Source organism: Anomaloglossus baeobatrachus, chromosome 2 (genome assembly GCF_048569485.1).
Source record: "Anomaloglossus baeobatrachus isolate aAnoBae1 chromosome 2, aAnoBae1.hap1, whole genome shotgun sequence".
NCBI classification, from domain to species: domain Eukaryota; kingdom Metazoa; phylum Chordata; class Amphibia; order Anura; family Aromobatidae; genus Anomaloglossus; species Anomaloglossus baeobatrachus.
Genome location: NC_134354.1, coordinates 310056191 through 310072732, shown reverse-complemented (window position 1 = coordinate 310072732; position 16542 = coordinate 310056191). Strand labels below are relative to the sequence as shown.

The window sequence follows — 16542 nt, the reverse complement described above, 5'->3', positions numbered from 1 at the left end:
TTATTACCTCTGAGCACCTATATATCAGTGAGCAGAGCTTCCTCTACAGTAGTTCTCCTGATTAGGCATGCCCTTACCTCATGAGCAGGGCATTGCAGCTTTGGTAGCAACCATTACGACATGGACTCTGCTGCTGTGGACCCGAGAAGAGTGAGTGCAGATTCATTGCACCCACACTCCTCACATGAAGGGTCCGAACTCCTAGAAAATGGGGGATACGTTCCCTGAGTGTCCCCCCCCCCATATTCTAGACGGTCCAGAGTCGTCGTGGGACCCCTTTATTTTTTTTCTTACAATAAATTGGTGAAAGAGGAAATGTTTTGGGGACTGTTTTTTCAAATAAATTTCTTTTGTCGATTTTTTTTTGTTAGTACTGACAGTTTATGATGTTGGGTATCTAATAGACGCCATGACATCACAAACTGCTGGGCTTGATCTCAGGTTACTTTACAGCTAGTATCAACCCGATTTATTACCCTGTTTGCCACTGCACCAGGGCACGGGATGAGCTGGGGTGAAGCGCCAGGATTGGCGCATCTAGTGGATGCGCCACGTCTGGGGTGCCTGCGGCCTGCTATTTTTAGGCTGTGAAGGCCCAATAACTATGGACCTTCCCACCCTGAGAATACCAGACCACAGGTGTCCGCTTTACCTTGGCTGGTGATCCAATTTGGGGGGGACCCTACTTTTATTGTGTAATTATTAATATTTATAAAATAATTATAAAAAAAGAGCCTGAGGGGACCTCCACATTGGATCCCCAACCACGGTAAAGCTGCCAGCTGTGGTTTTCAGGCTACAGCGTCATTTTTTTTTTTAACTATTTTTTAAATAGAAAAAATTAATGGGCTTCCCTGTATTTTGATTGCCAACCAAGGTAACGGCAGGCAGATGGGGGTGGCAACCCATAGCTGTCTGCTTTATCTGCGCTGAGAATCAAAAATACCGCGGAGCGCTACATCATTTTTTTAAAGATTTATTTTTACAGCACTGTGATGTCCAGCAATCAAAATACAGGGAAGCCCATTTTGTTTTTAGTTATTTAAATAAATAATTAAAAAAAATATATATGGGCTCCCGCTGCATTTTTTGTATTGCTAGCTAAGGGTAATCCAAGCAGCTACTGGCTGCTAACCCCCACTGCTTGGTGTTACCTTCACTGGCAATGGAAAATCCAGGGAAGCATTTTTTATTTTTTTTGCCAAAAAACTACAAAAAAAGGACGTGAGCTTCTCCATATTTTTGTATGCTAGTCAGGTATAGCAGGCAGGTGCTGGAAGAGTTGGATACAGCGCCAGAAGATGGCGCTTCTATGAAAATGCCATTTTCTGAGGCGGCTGCAGACTGCAATTCGCAGCAGTGGGGCCCAGAAAGCTCAGGCCAACCTGTGCTGCGGATTCCAATCCCCAGCTGCCTAGTTGTACCTGGCTGGACACAAAAATGGGGCGAAGCCTACGTCATTTGTTTTCTAATTATTTCATGAAATTCATGAAATAATAAAAAAAGGGCTTCCCTTTATTTTTGGTTCCCAGCCGGGTACAAATAGGCAACTGGGGGTTGGGGGCAGCCGTACCTGCCTGCTGTACCTGGCTAGCATACAAAAATATGGCGAAGCCCACATAAGTTTTTCAGGGGGCAAAAAACTTCTGCATACAGTCCTGGATGGAGTATGCTGAGCCTTGTAGTTCTGCAGCTGCTGTCTGTCTGTATGGAGAAGAGCAGACAGCAGCTGCAGAATTACAAGGCTCAGCATACTCCATCCAGGACTGTATGCAGAATTTTTTTGCCCACCAAAAAAATGACGTGGGCTTCGCCATATTTTTGTATGCTAGCCAGGTACAGCAGGCAGCCAAGGGCTGCCTCCAACCCCCAGTTGCCTATTTGTACCCGGCTGGGAACCAAAAATATAGGGAAGCCCGTTTTTTTTTAATTATTTCACTTATTTCATGAAATAATTAAAAAACAAATGACGTGGGCTTCGCCCCATTTTTGTGTCCAGCCAGGTACAACTAGGCAGCTGGGGATTGGAATCCGCAGCACAGGTTAGCCCGAGGTTTCTGGGCGCCTCTGCTGCGGATTTCAGTCCGCAGCCGTCCCAGAAAATGGCGCTCTCATAGAAGCGCCATCATCTGGCGCTGTATCCAACTCTTCCAACAGCCCTGGAGCCGGGTGGCTTGTTGGGTAATCATGAGTTAATACTGGCTTTGTTTTACTAGCCAGTATTAAGCCAGAGATTCTTAATGTCAGGCACGTTTGACCCGGCCATTAAGAATCTCCAATAAAGGGTTAAAAAAAAAACACCACACAGAGAAAAAATACTTTAATAGAAATAAATACACAGACACATTAGAGACTCCATCTTTATTACCCCCTGTCAGCCCTCCACGATCCTGCTCTTCTGTCTTCTTTCTTTCTAGTGTAGTAGTAGTGACGATTGTAGTGAGGATGAGGTGCACCAGCCCATCACTTGGGGATGGGGAACCTCATCTTCACTACAATCCTCACTAGTGTAGTAGTAGTGACGATTATAGTGAGGATGAGGTTCACCAGCCCATCACTTGGGGCTGGGGAACCTCATCCTCACTACAATCTTCACTAGAATCGGGAAGCAGCGTGCAGCCTTCACTCCGTGAGTGATCAGTGCTGGCTGTCAGCGGTAACAGCGGTAACGGTGACAGACGCGTTACCATAGCAACGGTGCTCTCGGAGCCGCGGTTAGCGGTGACGTCACCGCTAACTGCGTTGCTATGGCAACGGTGATCTCCGTTAATGACCGGCTGTGTCAGCCAGTCCCTAACGGAACGGGGAGTCGACCGTGTGCTAGAGCATGTCGCCGGTACACGGCGATACACATATGTGCACCGTGTACCGGAGAGATGCACTCGCAGGTCCTACATGACGCGTCATAGTCATGTGACCAGTCTGTAGCCAATGAGATAATAGCCACGTGACTGGTCACATGGCTATTTTGACGTCACGATAGGTCCTGCATCTCTGCTGGCAGTGCCGTCACCGGGAGGATTCAGCGATCATCGGATGGAATAGCGGCAGGAGACAGAGTGCAGAAGGGATCGCGAGGACCGGTAAGTGTTATGGCAATGTTTATTAACTGTTTGTGTACATTTATAATGCATTTTTATGTGTTTGTGATTGCCTCCCATTATAGCCTATAACGTTCGACGAACCGAACTCGAACGGGACCCCCGTTCGGCGAACCGACCTCGAGCCGAACCGCGACCGGTTCGCTCATCTCTAGTTGTGAGCAAAGTTGGCGATATCACAATTGTTAATATTTACAAGCCTCCTGCAGTACAATGGCCCACAGAAGTCATTCATGTTCACCCACACCCTACTGTATACATAGGAGATTTTAATAGCCCCCACGAGCTTTGGCAATATGCTAGCAATGATGACAATGGCGAGTATCTGGTAAACTGGTCTGAAGTGCATTATATATTCCTCGTTTTTGATGCAAAGGACTTTCCAACTTTCCAGTCAGCAGCCTGGCAGAGAGGATACAATCCTGACTTATGTTTTGTGTCACGTAATAGAAACAATCAACCTTTGTCTACATCTCGATGTGTTGTCAAACATTTCCCTCGTAGCCAGCATCGCCCTGTCATCATCACCATTGGAGTATCTATTCCTCTTGTAACATTGTATCCGCGTCCTCGATGGAACCTTGCCAAAGCCAACTGGAAGAAGTTTGCAGATCACCTTGATAAGTGTATCGGCTGGATACCTCCAATCAGTAAAAACTATGAACGGTTTTGTAAAGCAGTTATTACAGCTGCAAAGAAATCAATACCACGTGGCTTTCGCAAAGAATATATCCCAGGATCCTCTGATGAATGTGAACAATTGTACAGACAATTTCTTGAGAGTGAAGATGGTGAAATTGGTGAGGAATTGTTGAACAAACTGAATGCAGCACATATTATTAAATGGATGGAAACAGTTGAGAATTTGGACTTTAAAAAGTCCAGTAGAAAAGCATGGTCTCTTTTAAGAAAACTAGAAGGAAATCGTAAAGTTAAGCAGAAAACGAATTCTATAACTCCAAATCAAATTGCAGCACACATTGTGAACATCTCAAGAAGCCCATAAGACCAAGCTCACACCATAGAAGTTAAAAATAAGTTTAAGCTACTAAAATCATCAGTGGCGCCATCTGAAGAATACTCACGTGCTTTTACAACCTGTGACATTGAAATTGCCCTTGCTGAAACTAAAATTAACAAAGCTCCCGGCTCTGATGGGATCCATCCTGAATTTCTCAAAAACTGTGGACCTTATGCGAAAAAAAGGATGGCAAAGTTCTTCTCAGATATTATGGAGAATGCTCAAGTCCCTAGTAAATTAAAACATGCCAAAATAATTGCATTGTTAAAACTTGGGAAGCCTGAAGATAATCCATCAAGCTATAGACCCATTGCCTTGTTGAGTTGCTTATATAAGCTCTTAGAACGCTTAATATATAACAAGATCAGTTTAAAGATTTTCGACTCAATACCTATAGAGCAAGCCGGCTTCAGACCTGCTGAAACTGTAGTGACCAAGTCTTAGCTTTGACAACTCTCATTGAAGCTGAATTCCAGAAGAACAAGAAAGTTTCAGGCGCTTATCGATCTCTCTGCCGCATATGATACTGTATGGAGGGAAGGACTTTTATATAAATTTTTGAAGGTGATTCCATGTAAGAAAATGATGTATGTAAATTGGAGGATTGGGCTGAGAAGTGGCAATTGAAGTTTAATGTAGATAAATGTAAGGTCATGCACTTGGGTAGAGGAAATAACATTTATGATTATGTACTTAATTGTAGAACACTGGGTAAAACAGACACAGAAAAAGACTTGGGTGTATGGGTGGATGGTAAACTTCACTTTAGTGGACAGTGTCAGGCAGCTGCTGCCAGGGCTAATAAAATAATGGGATGTATTAAAAGAGGTATAAGTGTTCATGAAAAAAATATAGTTCTACCTCTGTACAAGTCACTAGTGCGACCGCACATAGAATACTGTGTACAATTCTGGTCACCGATATATAAGAAGGACATAGCTGAACTGGAGAGGGTGCAAAGAAGAGCGACCAAGATTATTAGAGGAATGGGGGTGCTGCAATACGAAGACAGGTTATTAAACTTGGGGTTATTTAGTCTGGAAAAACGAAGGCTTAGGGGAGATCTAATCACAATGTATAAATATATGAGGGGACAGTACAGAGACCTTTCCAAAGATCTATTTACACCTAGGCCTGCGACTGGAACACGGGGGCATCCGCTACGTCTTGAGGAAAGAAGGTTTAATCATAATCACAGACGAGGATTCTTTACTGTACGAGCAGTGAGACTATGGAATTCTCTGCCGCATGATGTTGTAATGAGTGATTCACTACTAACATTTAAGCAGAGCCTGGATGCCTTTCTTGAAAAATCTAATATAACCAGTTATGTATATTAGATTTTATGACAGGGTATTGATCCAGGGAACTAGTCTGATTGCCGGATGTGGAGTCAGGAAGGAAATTTTTTCCCCATTGGAACTTGTTTGCCACATTGGGGTTTTTTGCCTTCCTCTGGATCAACATGTTAGGCTACGGGTTGAACTAGATGGACTTAGAGTCTCCCTTCAACCTTAAAACTATGATACTATGATGATACTATGATACCTCTTGAACAATATGATTGCAAATCGAACTTTTCATCTTATTATGGGCGATTCAACCAGTTGTAAGAAATCTTTAATCAACGGACTGGCCCAGGGATCAGTGCTGGCACCTCTCCTGTTTGCCCTGTACCTAGCTGATATTCCTAAAACAGTGTCACGGAAATTTGGATATGCCGATGACTGGGCACTTGCTATGGTAAGCAAAACAATGGAAGAAGCAGAGGATGTTCTTACAAAAGATCTTAGTGTAATGGGAAAGTAATTCCGACAATGAAGATTAAAACCTAACCCATCAAAAACGGAAGTTTGTTGCTTTCATTTACACAATGCAAGTGCTAAGACTGAACTTAAAGTACAATTTGAAGGCCAATCTGTTAAACACAATTTCAATCCTAAGTACTTAGGTGTAACCCTTGATAGAAGTCTAACTTTTAAATCCCATCTGGATAAATTGGCGCAGAAACTGAAAGCACGTAATAATATTATTCAGAAACTTTGTGGATCTTCCTGGGGCTCGGCAACATCTGTTTTGAGAACATCTACTCTTGCCCTGGTGTACTCTGCTGCAGAATACTGTGCTCCAGCATGGTTAAATAGCTGTCATGTAAACTTAATTGACACTCAGCTGAACAACTCTTTGCGTATAATATCTGGTGCTATTAGACCTACACCTGTTCACTGGTTAACTGTGCTGAGTCATATCGCACCCGCAAATCTAAGAAGACAAACGCTCCTACTTAAAGAATACACTAAAGTAGTGAATAATGAAAAACTTCCAATACACCAAATTATCAGAGATGTTACAATACACCCATCCGAACTGCAATCACCTTGCATGAACAAGACTTCAATTTAGAGGAAAAATGGCGAGAACTTTGGGTCAATGTAGTAGACGGTGATCCCCAAATGTTCCCTAATTTACAAAACCCTCCATCAGGCTTCAATCTACCAAGGAAAACATGGGCTACTCTAAATCGTATCAGAACAAACTTTGGCGTCTGTGCAGATTTTATGTATAAGTGGGGAAAATATGACTCTCCGACCTGTGACTGTGGAGCAGATCGTCAAACTATCCAGCACATTGTTGAGGAGTGCCCCCTGAGATCCTACCAAGGTGACAAGAATGATTTCTATATTGTAAATGATAACGCTATTGCATATATAGAAAATCTTGATATTCAAATTTGATTTTTATCCTTTTGATATTTTTCAATCACTGTCTATTGTCTGGTGTTTATTTTTATATGATGGTAAGGTATACATTCATACAATTAAATTAAATGTTGGTTAGACACAACTTATTGTTCAGGAATCCATACTGGCTGTCAGTATATTAGTCTCTGCAATATATTTATGCAGGTTGTTTCTTATAACACCCTCAAAAACTTTGCACACTACTGATGTGAGGCTTACTGAATAGTAGTTGCATGGATCCACCTTCTTAGCTTTCTTAAAAATCGGAACCAGGTCAGCCATTCTCCAATCCTGAGGCACCAACCCTGTTACAAGAGAGTCTAAGAAGATGAGATACAGCGGTCTGTCAATTACTGAGCTCAATTCCCTCAATATTCATGAATGAATGCTATATGGCCCATGGGATTTGTCAATATTTAATTTGCTCAGACTTCGTCTTGTGTTAAACTAGTTATATCAGGTAGTGAACTTTAATTTTTGCCTTGTTAAATGATTCTTGGAATAGATGAAAAGTGTTGTTAAATGTCCTCTATAATTATCTTGTTATTATCATCTTTTAATGGGCCGATACCATCAATTGTTTTCTTTTTGGTATTGATGTATTTATACAATTTTTGGGGATTTATTTTAATGCTGCATGGATATTTGTGTTTCAGAAGCTTACTTTTCTAGATTTATTTCTTTTTTGCATTGCCTATTGAAATCTTAATACTCCTGAAATGCGTTTTCTATTCTCGGCCTTCAAGATTTTTTAAATGTCGAGGCGATCCTCAAAAAACAATTTTTTACATTTTGAAGGAGTGGGATTCCTAGACTGGAAAAACCTATGCACTAAGCACAAGGTCTGAAATATATTTACCCCTGGGGGGTATAAATCTCTAAATGTCAGAGAATTGTAGAGGACAGCACATCCTGAAAACATTATGAAGGAAGGCATCATATACACCTTGGAAAAATTAACAGCAAGGGCTGCATGATGACTTTGTTATTAAGGTGGTGGGGAGGACAAGAAAAATAAGAAATCATGAACTGTATACCCCTTTTTGGGTGGGAAGGGGTTCATGGGAATACACCAGAAACAAAAGGAACATTTAAATTGGCTTTAGGCCCTGCTGCTGTCATCCGGTAGGGTTGAGAAGTCTGGGTCAATCCAGGCCTTATTCACTTTGATAAGAATCAGCCTGTCAGTTATTATGCTCCCATCGGCACTAAAACCCGCTCTGACAAGACCCTAGTGGCAAGGCAGGACAGCACCTCCAAGGTGTACAGGAACAGTTAATGCAATGTGTCCAGCTTGGATACCAAATAGTTGTACGGCACAGAGGAATCATGGAAGATGCTGCTATAGTTGGCTAGGGTCTCCTTCACCATGTTCCAAAACTTTTCCCTCCAGATTATCCCACGCATCCAGGCATGGGCAATGAAAGGGTGTAATGAAACTGTCCAAGACCTTTGATAGTGTTCTCCTGCTTCTGATAGACCTGGTGTGTGTCTCCTTCATCTCTTCTCCTTGGTTGCCAAAGGAAATATGAACTCTGCTGCCAGCATTGTCACATGGAAATTTTTGTAGTAATTGTTCTACTAGGCCTTATAGTATTGCAACATTTTATTGGCCTGTACCGCTGCAGAAAGGAGAGATGGAAATTTTTCCTTGTAGCTTTGGTCGAGAAGAGTGAAGAACCAGTAATCGTTGTTGGCCAAAATGACATATAATATAATATAACACAAGAGTCAAAGCAAAGCCAGCAGGGCATAAAGTCAGCCATGTGTGCCAGACTCCCAAAAAGCAAGACTTTCCTGTCCACACCAGGAGAACGACTCTCCATCTCTGTATCCTCCCTCTCCTCTTCAGCCCATCCATGCTGAACACTTGGGAAGGTGGCATACAGAGTGAGGACAGCAGTGAAGAGGGAGAGGGATTTGCAGTACTGCAACAGGCCAGAAGAGGCAGTGGGGTGGCCAGAGGTAATAGGCATTATACTGTTACCGATAGCACACACACGGCAAGTTCCCAGGCCAAGGGTTGTGTGTTCCCCAATCTGGCACTTTTTTAAAGAAATTGTGGACTAAAGCTGCGATGAGAATCTAGGGTGATTGATGGCTGCAAACAGGTGCCACTCATTCCCTTAATAACCTTGGTTGCTCTTCTCTGAACACACTCACACTCACCTGTGTCCTTCTTATATACAGCAGCTCAAAATTGTGCGTAGTATTCTGTACGGTAGTATTAACTTTTATAGGTGCAAAAGTATATCCTTATCATGAGCATCTATGCCTCTTTTAATGCATGCCATAATTTTATTTGCCTTGACAGCATCCTGATATTGGTCAGTAAAGTTGAATTTACTGTTCACCAAACACCGTGGTGTTAATTAAAATTAGAGGGGAAAAAAGACCCAGTAAAAATAACCACACAACCACCAGTGAAGCCGTTTCAGGCAAAAGACCACTTTTTCCTGAAGTTGCATCACCAAGGAAAAACTTCACATCTTAAAGACGCCATGTGAACATACCTTTAAATAAATTTAGCTGAAGGCCTCATTCACACATCTGGATGGCACACAAGTGTTCTATCCATTTTTTCACGGATACAGCATATACTCATTATAATCTATGATGCTATTCACATGCCCATGGTTTTACACGGACCATGTGTCAGTACAAAACACACAGAGGCATGTCCATTTTTTTTACAGCAGAATAGATGACAAGGGGCAATACAAATTTATGGGTTTGTTAAAAATATTTACAGCAAACAGGTGGCATTTGTGAACCATCCATGTGCTGTATATAGAAGTACAAAAATTACTTTTGCTTTTTATTCTCTTTTTAAACCACTCACCATGTGGTATAAGTGAAAGGACAGCTTTATTTTGGGTCAATGAGATTACAGTAATACAACATTTATATAACTTTTTTACGTTTTTCCACTTTCACACACTAAAAACTATTTTTCTTTCCCTATTCTAATAGCCACAACTTTTTTTCCTGCCAATGGATGGTTTGTCTTTTATGCTGATGAAATGACGTTTTCAGTTATACCCTTTTGTTTTACATACAATCTATTTTGTAAGTATGATGAAACCCCCCAATGTTTGGTTTTTTTATCATCTTTTACAGTGTTTGCTATATGTAATAAATATGTGACAGATTTATAGTTCACGTCGTTACGGCAAATCAAATTTTGTGCATGTTTTGTTTAACATAAGACTTGTGTTATTAGTGGAAAATATTTTTATGTGCAATTTTTTCACATCATTAAAAAATGTATTTATTTCACATTTTTTTCTTAATTCTACTGAATATTTTACATGTGTGTTGTTGGTCCCATGTACTGTAGTATTTTTATGTGTTCTGTGAGCCATAATAAAGTTCTTCAACAGGCTATATATTGGCCATTTCTTTCTTAGCAGCATTGCTTTTTGGGAAGAGTAGCTTTGTAAATTACTATAAGGCTATGTGCGCACAGTGCGTTTTTCGCGGCGTTTTTGCGCGTTTTTCGGGTGCGTTTTTGGCCTCAAAACTGCAGGACTTTGCTTCCCCAGCAAAGTCTATGAGTTTTCATTTTTGCTGTCCACACACATCTGGTTTTTTTCAGCTGCGTTTTTGTGGTGCCACAAAAACGCAGCATGTCAATTATTCCCGCGTTTTTCACTGCGCTTTTCATCCATTGAGTTCAATGGGATGTTGAAAGACGCAATGAGAAACGCAAATAGCTGCGTTTTGGTGCGTTTTGGTGCGTTTCTAAGACCAAAAACGCAGCTATAAACGCAGGAGGTGGGTAGTAAAGTGACGTGTACAGGAAGAGGATTCCTTCTGTCAGTATATACAGAAGCGTGAATCCTCCCGTTACCGTCACCGCCGCTTCCACCTCCCGTCCTGTGCATGTATGCTGCCGTGCGGCGCCATGTACAGGCAGGAGGTGGAAGCGGCTGCGAAAACAAAAGTTAACAGTAGAAAAAAAAAAAAAGTTATACTCACCTGTCTACAGACTCCCGGTGCCATGCCCGCTCCCATCTCCTCTCACGGTATCGCCACCCCCGCTCCGGCTGTGTGCAGATGGCCAGGAAACATCCGATGGATGCAGGACCTGGCGATGGATCACCTGATGCAGTCACCTGACGCATCAGGTGATTGTAAGTATCGCGGTGACGCGGGCGCCCGGCCGGTATCAGCGGATGCGTCAGGAGACTTCATCCCTGATTACCGGCAGCTGCTGCAGCGATCGCACAGGATCAGACTCCCGCCCCATCGCTGCAGGAGCTGCCGGTAATCAGCACATAAGTGAGTATTATTTTTTTTTTTTTTTTTGCACCGATGCATCTGCTGATTGTATAATCGGCTTTTATACAATCAGCTGATGTGTGATGGGATTCAGGCACTTGATCCTGACACATCATCTGATCGCTTTGCCTTCCAGCAAACCGATCAGATGATATTAGATCCGGATTGGACGGCGCGGGACCCTGACCCAGGATTACTGCGGAGGGGGGGTTCTTTGTTTCAATAAAGATGGAGTCACTAATTGTGTTGTGTTTTATTTCTAATAAAAATATTTTTCTTTGTGTTGTGTTTTTTTTATCTTTACTAGAAATTCATGGTGGCCATGTCTAATATTGGCGTGACACCATGAATTTCGGGCTTAGGGCCAGCTATACAGCTAGCCCTAACCCCATTATTACCCAGTGAGCCACCCGGCATCAGGGCAGCTGGAAGAGTTGGATACAGCGCCAGAAGATGGCGCTTCTATGAAAGCGCCATTTTCTGTGGTGGCTGCGGGACTGCAATTCACAGCGGGGGTGCCCAGAAAGCATGGGCACCCTGCACTGTGGATTCCAATCCCCAGCTGCCTAGTTGTACCCGGCTGGACTCACAAATTGGGCGAAGCTCACGTCATTTTTTTTTAAAATTATTTCATGAAATTCATGAAATAATTTAAAAAAAAGGGCTTCCCTATATTTTTGGTTCCCAGCCAGGTACAAATAGGCAGCTGGGGGTTGGGGGCAGCCCGTACCTGCCTGCTGTACCCGGCTAGCATACAAAAATATGGCGAAGCCCACGTCATTTTTTTTGTTTGGGAGGGCAAAGAAATCTTGCATACAGTCCTGGAAGAAGGATGCTGAGCCTTGTAGTTCTGCAGCTGCTGTCTGCTCTCCTGCATACACTATTGGATGGAGGATGCTGAGCCTTGTAGGTCTGCTCCCCCTGACTCTCCCTCAAGCATACAGTCCTGGATGGAGCATGCTGAGCCTTGTAGTTCTGCAGCTGCTGTCTGCTCTCCTGCATACACTATTGGATGGAGTATGCTGAGCCTTGTAGTTCTGCAGCTATCTGCTCTTCTGCATACACTAGTGGAGAATGAAGAACACATTGAAGAAGGAAATGACATCAGACCTTTTTTTTTGTTCACTGATAAAAAACGCATAAGGACGCAGTGAGCAAAAACGCAGCAAAACGCAGCAAAAAAAAGCACCAAATCGCGGCAAAACGCGTGCGTTTTTGCCGCGTTTTTTCGACGCAGGTGCGTTTTTGTGCGTTTTTAGCGGCCAAAAACGCAGCATCAAAAAGACGCAGTGTGCGAACCTAGCCTAAGCCTTCAAATAAAATGAGAAGCATGTGAAGGTTCCATAGAGCCACTTAAGGATTTTATGGTTACTGTTTTATAGCTCTGTACAATTTAGAAGTTATATAGACCTATCAGCCATGTGCATGATACCTAAAACTCTGTGGTGAGCCCTGTTGTTTAGCAGCAATAAGGTTTAAAAGCCAGCCAAAGGCAGCATATGTATGGAGTTTGTGTGTTCTCACTTACTGATTGGTAAATAGTTCCTATGAAATTGGCCCTAGTGTATGTGTATATCTGAGATGCAAAAATTAATTTGATTGCGAACCTCCCTCCTTTTTAACCCCTTCATGACCATGGACGGATCTTTCCGTCATGGATCGTGTCCCGGTAAGCCCCGCCCCCTGCTGTTTTCAACAGCTGACATGTGTGCCTACATGTTCCGAGTGGAATCGCATTCCACCCGGAACATTAACCCCTTAGATCTCACTGCCAAAGTCTGGCAGCGAGACTTATATGCGCGCGGCCATGTTTTTTACTTACCGCTGCCCCCTCCGGACGTCACGTGAGTGATCACGTGACGTTCGGTGGTTTCCATCGTAGCACAGGGTCATGTGATGACGCCTGCTGCTACGAAGTTTCACTTTCATTCTTCCTCGGCACGGAGCAGAGGAAAAAAGATAGTGACTATTTCTGCTGTTTACAGCGGTATAGCTGTGATCAGCAGATAACGATCAGCAATCGGATTGCTGATCGCTATAGCCCCCTAGGGGGACTAGTAAAATAAAATAAAAAAAGTAAAAAAAAAGTTTTAAAAAATTAAAAAAAAAAACAAAAAACCTAAAAGTTCAAATCACCCCCCTTTCCCCCCATTGAAAATTAAAGGGTTAAAAAATAAATAAATATACACATATTTGGTATTGCCGCGTTCCGAAATGCCCGATCTATCAAAATATAAAATCAATTAATCTGATTGGTAAACGGCGTAGTGGCAAAAAAATTCCAAACGCCAAAATTACGTTTTTTGGTCGCCGCAAGTTTTACGCAAAATGCAATAACAGGCGATCAAAACGTAGCATCTGCGCAAAAATGCTACCATTAGAAACATCAGCTCGAGACGCAAAAAATAAGCCATCACTGAGCCATAGATCCCAAAAAATAAGAACGCTACATGTTTCGGAAAATGGCGCAAAACGTGCACCACTTTTATTGGACAAACTTGTGAATTTTTGTTAACCCCTTAGATACAAGTAAATCTATACATGTTTGGTGTCTACAAACTCGCACCGACCTCAGGCATCACACCTACACATCAGTTTTACCATATAGTGAACACCGTGAATAAAACATCCCAAAAACTATTGTGCCATCATACTTTTTTTGCAATTTTTCCACACTTGGACTTTTTTTGCTGCTTTCCAGTACACCATATGGTAAAACCTATGGTTTCATTTAAAAGTACAACTTGTCCCGCAAAAAACAAGCCCTCATATGGCAAGATTGACGGAAAAATAAAAAAGTTACGGCTCTCGGAAGAAGGGGAGCAAAAAACAAAAATGCAAAAACGGAAAGTGCCCCGGGGCTGAAGGGGTTAAAGACAGGGACTGATGTGACTGTTGACAAAGATTTAGATGTAACCACAGACCTGACAAAGAGTCTAGGGTAACCTCTGTACATCAGTAAAAGCGCCTACAATAGCCAGATAAGCATCATTACTGGACTATGCGGCAAAAAGGGTAGTAGGTAATTGGGTAATTCATGTTCTATGAAATTATCCCTAATGTACAAATTCTGTCTTGTGCCCCCCTTCACTATTGAAGACAAGGACTCATTGTAAGTGATGATAGCACTAGAGAAATATGTTGGCACTATGCAAGTAACAAGTTCTAAAAGATAAAAATGTAAACAATAACAAAAATAGCTAAATATCATAAAATACAATATATCTTATTATCACTGCCAGAATAATATCAGCTATATATTAGCAATTAGCATGTCTTCCAAGAATGTCTCAACTTTGAACATGGTCATTTCCCTATTTGCTGTTTTTAATTAAGTGACGTATCAAAGACTTTTATACAAACTGAGATCTTATTCCTTAGCCCCCGCCAACCCAGCCTGCTAGCCTCTAGCCCTGAAAACTTGGTGGGCTGAGAGTCTCCCAGCCTACCAAACATCCACAGTCATAGCTAAAAAATGTAAAAAAATAACAAGAGGTCTCATAACAGCAGCAAGAAAACACATCATAGGCTAGCTCAGCCCTCAAAGGCAACTAATTCAAAGGTCAGAACAAAGATGGAACAGAAAATCAGTGCACAAGCTCAATAATGAACAAGCAGGATAACTTGATGCTTATGTTACCGGGCTTTGGATCACAACATACAAAGGTGGAGAATTGGCCTTAACGCATAGATTATAGGTTTATGTGTGACAACAATCAGCTTGCATAACGTTAAATTGATAAGTACTTTATTCCGGACAATAGAGTTTGCTGCTGTTTGGGGTTTCTATTATTAGTGACAAGATTATGCTTCATAATGAAAGGACAGGATGCTTAAAGATATGTAAATGACAATAAACCAGTTATTGCTAATTAATCAAGTCTTATGAACCAATTAGGGAAAAAATGCATAATAACAAATACTCAAATGCTATAATATACATAGTTACATAGGTTTAAAAAATACCTAAGTCCATCTAGTACAACCTTCCTCCACCAATTAAGGTATCATTAAGGAATATGAAATGATCTCACATGTCTGATATTTGTGTGGAAATTTGCATTAAACTTTACACATTACCTTCTAAAATATGTTGTTATCCTTGAGATCTAAGTAGATATAACATTTGGGATAAGCTCTAAAGGATGTTATAATGGCGAAGTTAATTATAAGGTCGAGAATAGAAATAAGGATTTATCTTGATTACAGCCTAAAAAAGAAGGATCAAGTGAAAAGCATTACAGTATATGTAATTGATGGATAAGAATTACCCAAGTAATAACCATTTCACGCTGTGACAAGGAGCTGACAACTAAGATTAAAGCATTCTGTATCCTCTGAGATACTTTCTACAGCAGTGATACCAAGTACAGCAGGGAGAGCTTGTCTTACCTTGGCTTGCTGTGCTGAAACAGATGTGGCCGGCGTAAGACAGGAGCAAAAATAAAAAAAATATCGTACCCCAAGGTATACCAAACTTATAGGGTGTACATACTTTGTGCCAATAAAGAGACATAATTGGCTAACATATAACGCAGAAGGGTCAAATCTGAATGCTCAATAGTGAACAACTTTCTTCTCTTAAGCTGTCAAGCACATTCTTCGCGAGGAGCTTTATACTTTCCATGCAGCATGTTTAATACAAACTAATTTTTCAGTGAAGAAACCCTACTACATGAAGAAAAGTGTCATACTGTTCGCCAGCAGCGGCCCAGGTAGTAATTTACTAGAGTTGACTCATCATGTATTTTAGTTGCACTGAAAACAGATGCAATTTTCTATGCATTGTAGCTGTAAATTCATCCAATAAAACATCACACATTATTATGATGTTTTAAAAATAAAAATAAATGTAAAAAGCTAAAGAGAAGAAAGATGCTGCTGGTTTCCGCCACCCTTTTCTACTCACAAAAATAAGATAAAAATAGATCAGTAGGGTAATGAGGACAGGAGAAGTGTTGCTGGTAAAAAGGAGTCTGTATACTGAAAAGATAGAGTAAACCTCCCCCCTCACCAGCTGCAACACACAAAGGTTCCTGCTGGAGGAGGAAGGCGAGTGGAGAAGGAGGGAGGGAAAAAGGAGGGGGTCCAGGAGGAGAGGGGGGAAAGGAGGGAGGTATGCTCCTACACTTTTTCTTTCCAAAGATGTCCTGTCTCGGGTGATATTTAGGCACTACACAGAGGGCTTTTCCATACTACCTGGATTTTAAAACTTGTAATGAGCTATTATATTATTTTTGGTCAATATTTTGCAAACTCCTAAACTTTTCTCAGAGTAGGTATCAGTAATGTGCTGAATTATGTAGTGCAGGCGAAGTCCATTTTCAATACCAAAGACCTCTCTCACCAGATTGTTACCTTTGTCTCTTTTCTGTGTGGCGCCCTGGACAAGCCA

At 41.7% G+C, this 16542-nt stretch overlaps 1 protein-coding gene across 3 annotated transcripts in view; it reads right to left on the bottom strand.

Moving 5' to 3' along the window:
• The window catches only part of SCUBE3 (signal peptide, CUB domain and EGF like domain containing 3), a 1252506-nt gene extending 1236407 nt beyond the window's left edge, over positions 1-16099 (bottom strand). For all 3 annotated transcript variants that reach the window (XM_075335886.1, XM_075335887.1, XM_075335888.1), the window contains exon 1: positions 15540-16099. In XM_075335886.1, the coding sequence (XP_075192001.1) occupies positions 15540-15663 (124 nt within the window). In that variant the 5' untranslated portion in view covers positions 15664-16099. The remainder of the gene's footprint in view (positions 1-15539) is intronic.
• Positions 16100-16542: the final 443 nt, after the last annotated feature.